General features: G+C 41.4%; 1 protein-coding gene across 1 annotated transcript in view; it reads right to left on the reverse strand.

The window, feature by feature from the left end:
- The window catches only part of txlng (taxilin gamma), a 40,945-nt gene that overhangs the window by 19,519 nt on the left and 6,426 nt on the right, over nt 1–15,000 (reverse strand). Inside the window, exons 2-4 of the mRNA XM_086025395.1 lie at nt 14,995–15,000; nt 8,414–8,561; nt 2,158–2,249 (exon numbers count right to left, since the gene is read on the reverse strand). The exon at nt 14,995–15,000 is cut by the window's right edge and continues 96 nt beyond it. Coding sequence (XP_085881521.1) covers nt 2,158–2,249; nt 8,414–8,561; nt 14,995–15,000 — 246 coding nt within the window. The remainder of the gene's footprint in view (nt 1–2,157; nt 2,250–8,413; nt 8,562–14,994) is intronic.

Consider the following 15,000-nt stretch of genomic DNA (forward strand, 5'->3'; position numbering starts at 1 on the left):
GCCATTTTGTAAAAATCGCTAAATAAATTATCAAAATATTGATTTTGGAAGGTATGATCACGTGGGTCAAGCTACAGCAGCTTTGTAGTCAAGGTAAGATGACTATTACAGTAAATCACAATGGCGGACTTCCTGTTAGGTTTAGGTTATGGTTAGGTTATGGCTCCAAGAGACTTTTTTTTGTATGTCTTGGCCTGTTATACCATTAAAAAATGTCTTAGATCTAGTTGAAATGTACAACCAGGGCTGATTTTTGAATAAATTCTAGGGAGCACTAGCAAGCCGTTTTTTAAAAAAATTGCATGATAAAATACAAAAATATTGATTATTTCGCCAGGCCTGATGTGTGTGCAAATGTTTGTAGAGATTTTAGACCCTTAAAAACAGCGTTGTTTCATTGGCGAATTGCCAGTTGCCACTGAAACATCTTTTCACAAAAAAGAAAATCACACATTTCGTAGTTTAACATCAGGCAGGTCTAAACCAGGAGACTTCAATCCTGTTCCTCGAGGGCCGGTGTCCTGCCTGTTTTCCATCTCTCCCTGCTACAGATATTCTCCAAAGGTCTGCAGAAGCTGGATAACGATCCTGACAATTTGAATCAGGTGTGTGTTGCAGCAGGGACAGATGGAAAACAGGCAGGACACCGGCCCTCGAGGAACAGGATTGAAGACCCCTGGTCTAAACACTCTTCCGAGCAAATATGAGGTGGACATGGTTACCCTGCTAGGAGAAAAACAAAGAATAAAACATGTATTACATGTATGACTACAATGAAAAATAAGTTCTTTAATGTCTTCAGGCCTGGAATATCATCAAATATGAGAAATTCTGAGGAAATAGAATTATCTGAGTCAAATTACAACAGCCTTTATTGTCACGGTGAATCAGTGATCAGTGATCAGACTTTGCGGCACCATAATGGCCATGCCCTTCAGCGTTGAGCCAAAAAATCAGTTGGATTCGTTCAATGGGCTCTGTGCAGTACGTTAAAATGTTAAAAATTACGTTGCTAGTCTTCACAAGATTATGCTATATGCATACCACAAGATTATTACCTTGATGTCTTCAGGTTGCAACTATTTATATAAATATTATATAAATGTGATGTTTGGGATTTTTTGAAGCATGTGGAGGGCAGTAAGTATTTCCTCTTTATGGCGAAAGAAATAAACGATTTGATGCCCATTTTTGATGCCCACTTTCCCCATCATATAGTATTTCGAAAACGTTTTCACCAATGTTAAGACCATCAAAATTGACGTCATTTTTCTTGACAAACAGCATGTTTTTCCATGCAACAGTGTATCGCAAAATAAAAAGCTTCCTTTTAATTTAGCAGTCACTGCTTGGGCCCGAATAATAATGACAATAATACATCCATTATCCAAACCGGTTTACCTCACAAGGGTCGCGGGCGTGCTGGAGCCTATCCCAGCTGTCTTTGGGCAGTTGGCGGGGTACACTTGAACCGGTTACCAGCCAATCGCAGTGCACCCAGAGACAAACAAACATTCACACTCACAGTTACACCTAGGGGCAATTTAGAGTGTCCAATCAACCTAGAATGCATGTTTTGGAATGTGTGAGGAAACCGGAGTACCTGGAGAAAACCCACGCAGGAACGAGGAGAACATGCAAACCACACAGGAAGGCCGGGGCCGGATTCAAACCCACAACCTCTGCACTGTGAGGCGGACGTGCTAACCAGTCGATCACCGTGCCGTCCAGTATAATAATAATAATTCCTACAAAAACAACAGGGACCTCACTGCTAGGGCCCTAATAAATAATAATAAAAAGGAAGAATTTCTGCAAAAAACAAAAGCGATCTTGCAGCGGCCGCTACTAGGGCCCTAATAATATTGCATCATATTAATCAGATTTTGAATAATTATATACATACATCATTAAAAGAAAACATAATTGCAATATCATATTGCAATTTAGTCTGAAACTCTCAACCCTATTGTTCGTTTAAGACTGCACAACAAAATGACAAATGTTGTTACACGCTCTTTAATCGCCATATCCAAATTTAAATTTCGTTCAATTTGGACCCTTTTAATGACGTTTGAATTTAGACTCAAGATTAGGTAACAGTTACATAAGGAAATTTTATTTTATTATTTTTTTAATCCTTAATAGAAATCTTACCAGGTCTGCATATTTTTTGCACAAAGCAGCCAATTTTTCTTCAGGTGTGGCTAAGGAATTCAAGGCCTGCATAAGTAACACAACCTCCTTCCCTGAAACAGAAATAAAAACACAATGAGCCACAGTATCTCACAAAGATGGGCACACTTCCTCATATAATAGCAACCATTTTGTTATATTTTATCAAGAATAATATAAAACAAATGGAATTTGGTTATAAATGAGAAGACTGGTCCCCAACCACAGGCCATTTGGTACTAGTCCACATGGATAGATTGGGGTAGTGAAGCATATACTGCACGAGGGGATATATGACAGCACAGTTAACCCATTGGGCCTAAAGCGCCTTTCTCAACAGCTCCCCAAAACCTAATGTCGCCTTTGGAATTACCCTTGAAAACCTGAAGTCCTCCCAGAAATGCAACACTTACAAAATGATTAATATCTCAGCCCCTGTAGCAGACAGAAACATAATTCCAAAAGAATTAAAGAGCTTGGGCGTGGCTTTCGCACAGTCACAATTTATTATTATTTACTGATCCAATCGAAGAGGTAAAAATAACATGTCAGTGCAAGAGAAGCACTATTTTTACCATCCTCTATTCTGTTACAAAGACGTCAATATCATAATTGTCTACAAACCATATATCACGTTCGACTGGTTCCACTGGTCGTGCATATCGTCTATATATCACTGCCGTTACTTTAATCAGAGCTCCCGGCGATCGACGGCGTCCGCCATTAGCTTAGCTCGAAAAAATTCCACAACATCCTCCACGGTCTCGGGACACCGTCACGTGTATATTCTGATGCATTAAGTTGGCTAAGAGACGAAGAACTGGATTACAAAAGGACAGTGACGTATCCGCTACCCTGGTTTGAAAGGTGCAACAAAGCACCGGCTCTCGTGGTAGAAACTCAGTTATGCGTTCCACTGGTCGTGCACGTCGTCTATATATCACTGCCGTTACTTTAATCAGAGCTCCCGGCGATCGACGGCGTCCACCATTACCCTAGCTCCAAAAAATTCCACGACATCCTCCATGGTCTTGCTACACCGTCACATGTATATTCTGATGCATTAAATTGGCTAAGAGACGAAGAACTGGATTAAAAAAGGACAGTGACGTATCCGCTACCCCGGTTTGAAAGGTGCAACAGGCTCTAGTGGTAGAAACGCGGTTATGCACTCCCGGGCTTAATGGGTTGATAACCAAACTAGTGCCTGCCACACCACACTTGGCGACAAGTTTCCAATCGGGATTATAGTCACACTGGAATGTACTCACTGAAGGACTTATTTATGTTAAATAATATTTACAAAGAGCTGTCGTCTGGTTTGCGACAGCGGAGCAAGATGGTAGCCTGCTGCACCAATAATGTACTCTCAGTTTAGTGTAACCCTCGGATCAATAAGCACTCATAGATTCACAATCTAAACACTATATTAAAAATAAAAACGTTTGAAGTTTTTTTGAGCTTTGTCACGTATCGTCATCATCATACAGTGTGTGGGTGCCCGTGTTTCTCCAGTAGATGGCGCACTGACCCTTGGCGGACTTTTGTGGCAAGCCACACCTGTCTTTCTGTACGAAAGAAATGGGCAAATGGGTCTTGTCTAGCGATGACGTCATTTGGTCACGCAGAACACAGGCCATCACATACGCTAAATATACATTTCCGGTTCTGGAAGCGAGTGAGATTTGCCCACCACCACACCAAACGAATCCACTTGATGAAGTGGATTGTAGCGATAGTGAAGCCTCGCACTTCCTGGCTTTGGTAGAGCGTGAAGGGGAAGACTTTTTTGGACGCCCGCCTCTGCCTGGAACGAACACTAGGTCCGAAGGTGCGCCAGATATTGTGAAGCAGGATTTTGTTGTTCTCCTTGGCAAAGTGCAATCGTTCAATTGTGAGGTGATTTTGAGTGGACCACTGCCAAACAAACGACAAGGAGATGAGCACTTTAATGGCACTAACTAAATGGCTGAAAAACATGGTAATGACTAAATGAACTTTTATTGACGGTTTTTCAGTTTTCTGGGAACATTAGCACATTGCCCCTTTTATATAAAATATAACAGAATACATCTGAATAAGCGTGGCGTGGAACTACTGGCCTCCAATATCTTCTACAGTGTACGTCACTTGCTTCAAAACAACGGGCGAGATTATCCACAACAGCTAAAAAGGCAGGAGCCTGGCACCAAGGTCAATTCGTGAAACACAAACTAACCCCTAATTCCAACCAAACAAAATGAGTGAATGTCATCTGCGCCCCACCCAACACCAGTGGATTTAACTCCTTCCTCACGCTGCCAAACACGTAGAGTCTACATTTTTAATGAATGACTCTCTCTTGGAACATTCCACCATGCCTATCCCAAGACTTATCAAACAGCCATCCACCAACTGTCCGACCCCACCCATTCATAGACACACCAAACAGCCATCCAACTGCCGACTCGTTTCGGACATGTCAAAACCAAGTTGGGTGGCTTGATTATCGGCTGTAAGATGAAAACATTTCACCATAAACAACCTTCGGTCTTGGGCGAGCGTACATTTTCATAGCAGCAAGTTTAAAATAAAGTTTAGAATCCTCTTGCTCTCTCTTTTAGTCCCATACGTGCATGCACTCAGTGAGTGAGGTAAAAGAAAAGAGGGAATGATCAACGATCACATACACTGTTAAAAAGGAAATAAGCATGTTCGTTTCTGTAGCTTAAGTGGACGGTTCACAAGCAAACACACTGCACGTACCTTAGCCGAATGACGGTCCTGTTATTGTTCATCGCCTTCATCATCTGCAGGTCCTGCACCTACCCATTTGCAAATTGTATATGAGAGGCTAAAGATTTATAATGTTTAAATTGCTCCGAAGTGAAAGTACTCACACAGGGTTGTCACGATACCAAATTTCTGTTTTGATACCGATATCAATATGTATTTATTTCGATACTTTTTGCAAACAGGTTAAACACTCAAATGTCAATCTTTCCCTTTATTTTAAAACAGACTTTGGGAACAATAACTAATAGTTTTCTTTACTGACTATATTGGCACTTGATCCATACAGACAAACACTGCAACTGCCCTGTTGAGCCTTTTAGCATCTTTGCTGTCCTTTGGGTACTTCATATGCTGTTAAAAGACATCTTGGAGAGTAGGTTGCTTATGAGTGGGTGGGGTCACCCTCTCTGAGCCAGTAGTAATAAACTTCTGTTGTTAGTGGAGGGAGAAGGTACGGTATTTTAATTAACATGATAATTTGAATTTGAAAATCATTGCTTTATTTTACTTGTCCTTATTATTCAAAGGGTTTGTGTTTTGAAACTATACATGAAACATTTAATGGGCATAACTTGAAAAATTAATTGAGGCTCATTATATCATCTAGGATAGGATTAGATATTGTGGTCTGATAAAATGTTTTTCAAAAATGTGTTTCAATATAATACTTTATTTATATAATGTTTATTCCTCAATTGGTTATTTAAATATTTTAAGAATGTAATTACATGTTTAAAAATATATTTGATGTATTTATTAACCGTGGACATGTTCAGGGGTTGAAAGTGTCTTTTTGGCATACCCAATAACTGGCGAGTTGACTAGACAAACAGTTTTTTTTTTAACAGACAGTACAGTAATATAAAATTGTCCTTTGTTAGAATTACTTTTTGGTATGTTGGTCTCTCTAAATTGATTTTCAAACAAAGCAATCACATTGTCTCTTCACAATATTTTATTAAAAGCTTCTACACAAGAAAGATATGATGGACCACAGGTCTTCATAAATTACTAAACAAATACAAAAATCGCTCACATTTGGCGAATAAAACAGCTTAATTTCACCCCCTGGACATGTTTTAGCTCTCTGTATGTCGGCTACTCAAAGTTTACGACTGGGCTGGGAGGAGCTTTATACTAATTTCATTGACATTATAGTGTAGTGAACTGGTGAACAACATTATCACCTGTTATTCTTCACAGAAGTCGTGGAACAAATTCGCAAGGTTGTCTTTCTAATGTTTGGACAAATTTGACATGTTGCTCTCTTTGCAAGGCAGACTTTGTAGCACAGAAGCACCGCAGTGCAAGCTTGCCTTTGTCATTCGTTTTGAACCCAAAATACTTTCACACCCTACTTCGGGTCCCCGTTTATCAACGAGTACGGGCTCTGTTCCTCGTTGTCTTCCACCTGCTCTGTCTGTGCGACTTGACTTTCTCTCTGCCTGTGAGCATAAGAAGGCGGAGGCTTGGGGGCAACTACGTCACACTCGCTCTTAAAAGGATGGTTGGGTCGGGATGGCCATGTTTTCACTAACAAGTTCATTTCATATATTTACATATTTTTTGATGTTATTTTATCAATAAATTTGGGAGAAATTAGGAAATAAGTGACTCCATGAATAATGCCTCTTGTTAATGAGGAGAATGGCAGCACCCCCTACCATTCTGTCCTTGTTCGGTCTGAGTCACTGGAGGGACCGATTACAAACTCTCCATTGGAAATCATTGTACTTTCAATTGCTTATAACGTCCAAAAACGGAGATCAATTGGCACCCAAATTTATGTGGACATCCCTACTAATGCCCACTTGAACATAACAAAAGGATTAACCTTTCTGTGGCTGATTTATTTGAGAATGAGGAAATGTGGAAATGAGCAGAGCTTCATAGATTTATGCTGGGAAGAGCGCACACTGCTTCTTTGCTTAAAAAAAAACAAAAAAAAAACACTGCCTTCTTTGCTGATCACGGTTAGGACAAGCGAGGCATTAAACAGCAGTCAGGATATTTACAGAGACTGAAGTGGGAATGAGTAGACGTGCACATTTATTTGGATGAGGAATGTCCCCAGTTTCTCGACCTACAACACGCTATCCAATTTGGAACGTAACAGCCGAAATAATGCATTCCAATGCGACCACACTCGGCTGTGGAGTCGGATGCGCACGTTCACGACAGCCCTGGTGTTCGATGAGGATAAAGATCCATGCTTGCCTGATTGCTTGCCCGCTGCCGGTGGCCGTCTGCCTCCTGCGAGTTGACATAAGTTTAGCGTCGCTAAATGTCCGAAATATAACCAGTCGGGGTTTGTGTGCGCATTCATGCTCTTGTCCGCCTCAGCCCATGTAAGTGGAGAAGGTGATCACGATGAGATCACGTTTTATGTCAATAAATCCAAACTATTGTGCAGAACACTTTTATACTTTCACAGGAACACAGGAAGTGGACAAGAGTAGTAATGTGCATTTGCATTTTGGTGGCGATCGGTCACCGTTTAAGACAACAGAACTGACAAAGCGAGCAATATTACCACACTTGCCTCCCTCCTGTGACGAAGACCACTGAGAACGAAAAAATAACAAGCCGAACTCCAAAAGGGGGCGGGCCAATTTGTCGAAAATCTAATCACAAAAAAGCACTTAAATCACTATAGAGTCTTTTGAGGGGGGCATTTTAATACTGATGTCATTTTTACATACAAACCTATTATATAAGTGCCAATGTTAAGCTCATCCAAGTGTCCCTTTAAAGAGACAGGCTCCAATTTACCAATTCAATCACAGTCAATAAAATGCAATAAAAGTAGTTTGTTTTTAAATGCGGGGTATAGTAGCATTTAAAAAATTCTAGTATTGTGATACTATACCGGTACCGGTATACCATGCAACCCTACTACACAGTAGGCGAAAAAATCCGGCACACACAAAGGATGAAGTAGGTTCAGTTCGTAACTCTACTCAGTATTGGGAATTTTGGAGCAAACCAAACATTGATAATGTCTATTTTTGCAAGATATCGGTCTCTGGCTTCACTGCTTAATTTTTTTATGAAATCCTCGCCAATTTCTTGAATTTTAACATGTTTTTGAATCGACAAATACACAGCTTTTAACATGCCCGCTGTGACTCCAGTTTGTCAGCTGTACTACCACATACCATTTAAGTCATAACGCAATGCATCGCGCTCTTGCCTATTGAACTCCTCCACCTGCAGTCACATCCTGTTAATGGCATTGTATTGTATTGTGATTCCGATTAGACCGCCCCTACAGATGGAAGAAAAAAAACACACAATAGCCACAACGGTCTATAAGCCGTCATTAATATTTGTCAACTCTGGGCATGTGAAGCCCTTTGAGACCCTTGTAATCAAATGTTATATAAATATAATTGACTTGACTTTGTAATCCATAAAATAAATAAAATCCAGTTTGAAAATGGTTAAAATTCAGAGTTCCTACCAAAGGTGTCGTCTTCAGAAGATTTAGGTTCTCCTGCAGGATCAAGCTCTGCATCCCTCAAGTCATTTGGGCTGCCCTCTCTACCAGGAGTCTCTCCCCTCTCTTCCTCATTGCAGCACAACTCTATACCAAACTCTGCAACATCCTCCTGATAAGAGACATACACAAAAAAGGCAGGTAAGACTGAGTCATCTTTATCCCCCAGAGTCAGGCACAGGACTTTCTTTTTCTTTGGTTGAACTTTAATTTTTGGAATTCACTTTCCCCACATTTCTTCCTCTCCTCATTGTGCCCTGTGAGGCCAAGCTAGAATCAACCAAAAAGGGTGTGGTGCCCCCTAGTGGTGATCAATATTTAGTGCAGGAATTAAATCTCGAATCGCCGTTCAATTAATAAAAAAAAATTGATACAATTTTGCTGCATCTTTAAAAAGTGATCTCAATAAAAGGCCCAAAATGTGACAATATTGGAAAGAAAATTCAAAATGGTGGGCTCCCTGTTACGTTTAGCATATGGCCCCGATAGACTTTTTTATAAGTCTTTTGATACAACATCTCTCTACTTTTTTCATAGATCAAGGTGAAACATACAACCGGGGCTGCTTCATTAAACATTTGTAGGGGGCACTAGCAAGCCATTTCTTTAAAATCGCACAAACAAAAAAAAGATATTGATGACATTACCAGGCTTGATGTGTGTGCAAAGTTTCATGAGTTTTCCTGTATGTTTGACCCTCAAAATCTGTTTTCTTGGAAAACAGCACTTTGCCACAGAAACAACGTTTCACACAAAAAGTAAAAATAAAAAATAAATCTGTGTTTCAACATCATGAAAGCCTAACCACTGTTCGCAGCCAATTTGAGATCGATCTCGTTAACCTGCTACGAAAAAAAAAAATTAAAGTTTAACATTTATTTCCTTTAGCCGGTAGGTGACACTTCCACCAAGATGAAAAATAAGTTCGTTGATGTGTTCTGGCCTGGACTTTCGTCAATTGGGTGAAATTTTGACAAGATATGATAATGTTCGTCAAGTTACACATCTTTTGTTGACATGATCGATGACAAGTTTTAAAGTAAATTCAAAATGGCTGACTTCCTGTTAGGTTTTGGATATGGCTCCACGAGACTTTTTTTTGTATGGCTCTTAAAATCAGAGTTGTTTTACTGGCGAACTACACTTTACCACGGCAACAGTGTTTCTCGAATAATCATAAAGTTTCTGTTTTAACATCATAGAGGTCTAAACACTCTTCCAAGTAATTATGACGTAGACAAGAAAATAATCAAAGAATAACATGTATTTCCTTGAGCCAGTAGGTGGCAATACCACTACAATGAAAAATAAGTTGGTAGATGTCTTCAGCTGTGGACAATTATCAATTGTGAGACATTTTGAGAAGTATTTTTTTAGCATGTGCAGTGTAGTTATTAAGCATTTCCTCTTTTGTGGCGAAGGAAATATGAAATGCAAAATTTGGTACCCCTAAATACCCATTAATACATCATAAACATATTCGAAAACTGTAGATTTTTCCCCTTGTTGTTCTCCCAGGTCTTAAAATGGCACAGGCCATGTCTTAAGTCAATAGGATGAATCCTCTAGGACAGGCATGTCCAACGTCCGGCTAGTTGTTGAAGCTAGTTGTTGCTATTAGCCGTCCCATTATCCTACCTTTAGCCGGGCAGGGAAGGGGGTGGGGGTATAAAGATCCAATCTGCCTGCCCTGCTGCTCGCTGCAACCCGCCGTCTCCCTCCTGGGAGTTGACATGAGTTTAGCGTCGCTAAATGTCCGAAATATAAACCAGTTTGTGTGCGCATTCATGCTCTTGTCCGCTTCAGCCTGTGTAAGTGGAAAAGCGATCGCCACGGTATTTTTGATTTTGTGGAGGTGATCATGATGAGATCACGTTTTATGTCAATAAATCCAAACTATTGTGCAGAACACTTTTATACTTTCACAGATTGAAGTGGACCAGAGTAGTAATGTGCATTTGCATTTTGGTGGCGATCGGTCGCCGTTTTAGACAACAGAACTGACAAAGCGAGCAATAGCACCACGTTTGGCTCCCTCCGGTGACGTGACAGCTGAGACCGTAAATATAACATAAGCCAGGCAAATTTGTCTGAAACTTAATCACAAAAAAAGCCCTTAAATCACTACAGCTTCTTTTGAGGTGGGCATTTTAGTACTGATGTCATTTTTACATGCAAACCTATCATATAAGTGCCAAAGTTAAAATCATCCAATCCGGTAGGTAATGCTACCACTATACCATGAAAAATAAATTGGCAGATGACTTTTTTGTAGGTCTTGGGTGGTGCGTATACCACCAACCTTTCGTAGATCTAGGTGAAACGTACAACTGGGGGCTGCTTTCTTAAAAAAATTTAGGAGGCACTAGTGAGCCCTTTATTGTTCAATTGCACAATAAACAAATAAAATACTGATGAGAGACCATCAATGAACAATAAGGGACTTGCTGATGATCTAAACATGTTCTACTGCAAATTTGAAAAAGACACCACCACAGCTGCCTTGCCATTGTCCAACTGCCGTGTGTCAACCGTCGAGACCTTCAAGTTCCTGGGAATCACAGTCTCTCAGGACCTGAAATGGGAGGCCAACATCAACTCCATTCTGTAGAAGGCCCACCAGAGGATATACACTGCTCAAAAAATAAAACACTTTACTTGCTTACTATACATTAATCTGAGTATCGCATTGCGTTTTTTAAACCTCTGGGATATTGATATGATAAGTTAAGTAACAGAGGGGGTTGTAATTAGTTGCAGCTGATTTGGTGTTAATGAAATCAACAACGGGTGTGCTAGCGGGGCAACAACGAGATGACCTCCAAAACAGGAATGGTTTTGCAGATGGAGGCCACTGACATTTTTCAGTCCTCATCTTTTCTGACAGTTTTCCCACCAGTTTTGCATTTGGCTAGGGTCACTATCACTACCGGTTGCATGAAGCGGTACCTGGACCCTACAGAAGTTGCACAGACAGTCCAACTCCTCCAGGGCGGCACATCAATGAGTGCTATTGCCTGAAGGTTTTCTGTCTCTCCCAGCACTGTCACAAGAGCATGGAGGGGGTTACAAGAGACAGGCAGTCACTCGAGGGGAGCTTCACAGGGCCGTAGAAGGTCTTTAACCCGTCAGCAAGACCGGTATGTGCTCCTTTGTGCAAGGAGGAGCAGGATGAGTACCAGAAGCCTACTAAATGTTCTCTAGCAGGACACTGGTGTAAATGTCTCGAACCAAACAATCATGAACAGATTTCATGAGGGTGGCCTGAGGGCCCGACATCATCTTGTGGGCCCTGTACTTGCTGTCCGGCACCGTGGAGGTCGACTGGGATTTTGCATAGACCACCAGCATTGGCAAGTATGCCACTGGCGGTCTGTCCTTTTCACAGACGAGAGTAAATTCACCCTGAGTACGTGTGACGGATGTGAAAGGATCTGGAGAGGCCGAGGAGAACGTGATGCTGCATGTAACATCGTTCACCATGATCGGTTTGGTGGTGGACCAGTAATGGTCAGGGGAGGCTTAACCATGAAGGGACGCACAGACCTCTACAGGCTCGACAACGGCACCCTGATTGCCATTAGGTATCAGGATGACATCCTTGGACCCACTGTCAGACCCTACGCTCGTGCAGTGGGTCATGAGTTCCTCCTGGTGCACGACAATGCCTGGCCTCATGTGGCAAGGGTATGCAGGCAGCACATACCTGGGTGAAGCAATTGGTACTATTGACTGGCTTCGACGCTCGCCTGGCCTAAATCCATTAGAATACCTCTGGGACATTATGTTTTGGTCAATCCGACGCCAAGAAGTTGCACCTCAGACCGTCCAGAAGCTCAGTGATACCCTGGTCCAGATTTAGGAGGACATACCCCAGCACCACATCCGTCGTCACATTAGGAGCACGCCCTGACGTTGTCGGGCAAGCATACAAGCACGCGGGGGCCATGCAGACTACAGGAAGTCTTCATTTTACGAACGAGTTCCGTTCCTACACCGGCGAGCTAACACGAATTTCTGCGTATGTCGGATTTCACCGCTTAAGTCGAAATTTATGTGAAAATACTTTATAAAAAAAAAATGAAAACACATTAAACTAAAAAGCATAAGATGATGTATTTACCATTACTGCTCAGAAGTGGATGGAGAAGGAGGAGAGGCGAAAAAGATACTGCCGGCGCGCAAACAGACACGATTGAGACACTCGGCGCATGCGCATTGTTCAACCGCAAGAAATGCTGGTCTTTGTAGTACAGGAAGTGCTTGTATGCGGAAATGTGTTGTTTGGCGTAAAACCAATCGCAAATACACAATCAGAGGCAAATAAGCTCAGAGTCTCAGCACAAAAGCACACTTTTGGATCGAGGAGGAAACCGGCTGCTTCATTCATGTGGTGAGTAGCATGAATGTCAAGTGTTTTATTGACAGTTGAAAGTAACAAGCGGAAATGACGTCCATTTGAGTCATGACGCCATGTGTCGCCGTACACAGTGGGTTATTCAAATGCCGGAGCAACTCTGTCCGCTCAATCATGTAACCAGGATATTCAGAATGTTTCAGAAATCGGAATTTTGACTTTTACCCGAATATTGATTGCATGTAAACGTAGTCACTATGGTGCTGGGGACAAAATGGAGGAGGGGGCACGAGCGTCATAAAGTCGTAATGTCGTAACCTACCTGCTGGATCATTTTTTCACTTTGATTTTCAAGGTGTCTTTCAACTCAGCCTGCTTTAGGTTGATAGTTCGCAATTCTGTCAAATGATGTGGCATCATTTCGTTCCGAACATATTACCTAGTCTATATCAGTAGAGAAAAACATCACGATTTTTTTCACCATTGAGCTCTTATGTATTTTCAAAGTGTTCCTTTAATTTTTTGGAGCAGTGTGCTGCCTGGGGCTGCTGAGCAAGTACGGCCTGCCGCGGGAGCTGTTGAGACAGTTCTATAAAGCAGTCATCGAATCGGTCCTGTGTTCCTCCATCACAGTCTGGTTTGGCGCCACCACAAAAAAAAAAAAAAAAAAAAAAAAAAAAAAAAAAAAAAATCAGACTGCAAGAGACAGTTAAGACTGCGGGAAAAAAAATCATCGGTACCCATCTACCCACTCTTGAGGACTTGCACACTTCAAGTACCAAGACAATGACACAGAAAATTCTGCTGGACCCACCACACCCTGGGCCACCTCTTCCAGCTCTACCCCTCAGGTAGACGCTATCGAACGATGCACACCAAAACCAGCCGACATTCAAACAGCTTCTTCCCTCTTGCTATCAACTCAAACAGTTGACTGAAACTCTATAGTGGAACTTTGCAAATGTTTGCCAATTTTTGCACACTACTGTGGGACAGTATTACCGCACGGATCATTGTAGCTTCAGCTCTCTACATACTTGAACAACTGTCGATTAATATTCCACAACACTAGACACTTTAACACGTTCGACATACTTGAACAACTGTCACTGATCAATATTCCACAGCATTGGACACTTTAAAGCGTTCAAGGACTTTCTGCATAATTTTACACCCAAAGTTGCATTACATGTACTGCTTCTGGTGACTTGAAAATGGTGCAGCGATTATCTGCATCATCTGCACAACCATCATAGTAATGCAAGTACTGCACCACTGATCACTTAATTTCTGCTCTTATGACTCTCCACATTGTTGCACAGCTGTCATTTGGTGGCACTACTGTACAATGGTATCATTGCATTCTGGAAAGACTTTCGATACGTATATTTCATGTCTTTGTTGTTCGTAGTTGCTTGTTACTGCAATACTAATGTGCCATACAACCGGAGACAAATTCTTGTGTGTTTTACATACTTGGCCAATGAAGGTGTCTATTTTGATGATTTCGCCAGGCCTGGGGTCTCACTTATCAACTCTGCGTACGCACAAAACAGGGTCTGAAAGATGCATACGCAACTTCCTACGCAAAGTGTGTAACTTACAAAAAAAAAAAATTGACGGCAAAAAGTGCGAATGTGTATTGCAGCCAGACTTAATGCTGCAAAAATAACATTTTAGCGACGCAACCCTTGTTGTACGTGTCACCAAGATCAATCAAAGGTTGGAGGCAAATGTAACAGTCCAAGACCTACAAGAAGTCTCCGAAGCCCGAGACTAAACTGAAAAGGAAGTCGGCCATCTTGAATTTTTTTTTCACATTTTGCCTCTTTTTCAGGCTTTTAATAGAGGTCATATTTGATCAATTTGATTTATTGCTTTTAATCTGATGTACTTAATTTTCAAAAAATTCCAATGTGCGAGCATCCCAACGTGCTAGTACCCCAACTTTGCCAGGGCTGCGAGGGCCCTTTATAGCGGCTTGCAGCTCTAGTTATTAGTGTTATTTCACAAGTGTGGATCAAACTGGTAGAGCGTAACTAATTAATCACTATCCAAGATTGTACATGAAGACAAAGTGATATCGAAGACAGTTGAGATTTGCATGCTGGCGAGCCCCTTGACAAACGTTACAGTTTCTCAAATGTCCCCTTTGGAAAATTACACACCCCTGAAATAATTCATTTACCTGAAA

The sequence above is a fragment of the Filicampus tigris genome, chromosome 3, assembly GCF_054856515.1.
Source record: "Filicampus tigris isolate MCC_2025a chromosome 3, RoL_Ftig_1.0, whole genome shotgun sequence".
NCBI classification, from domain to species: Eukaryota; Metazoa; Chordata; class Actinopteri; order Syngnathiformes; family Syngnathidae; genus Filicampus; species Filicampus tigris.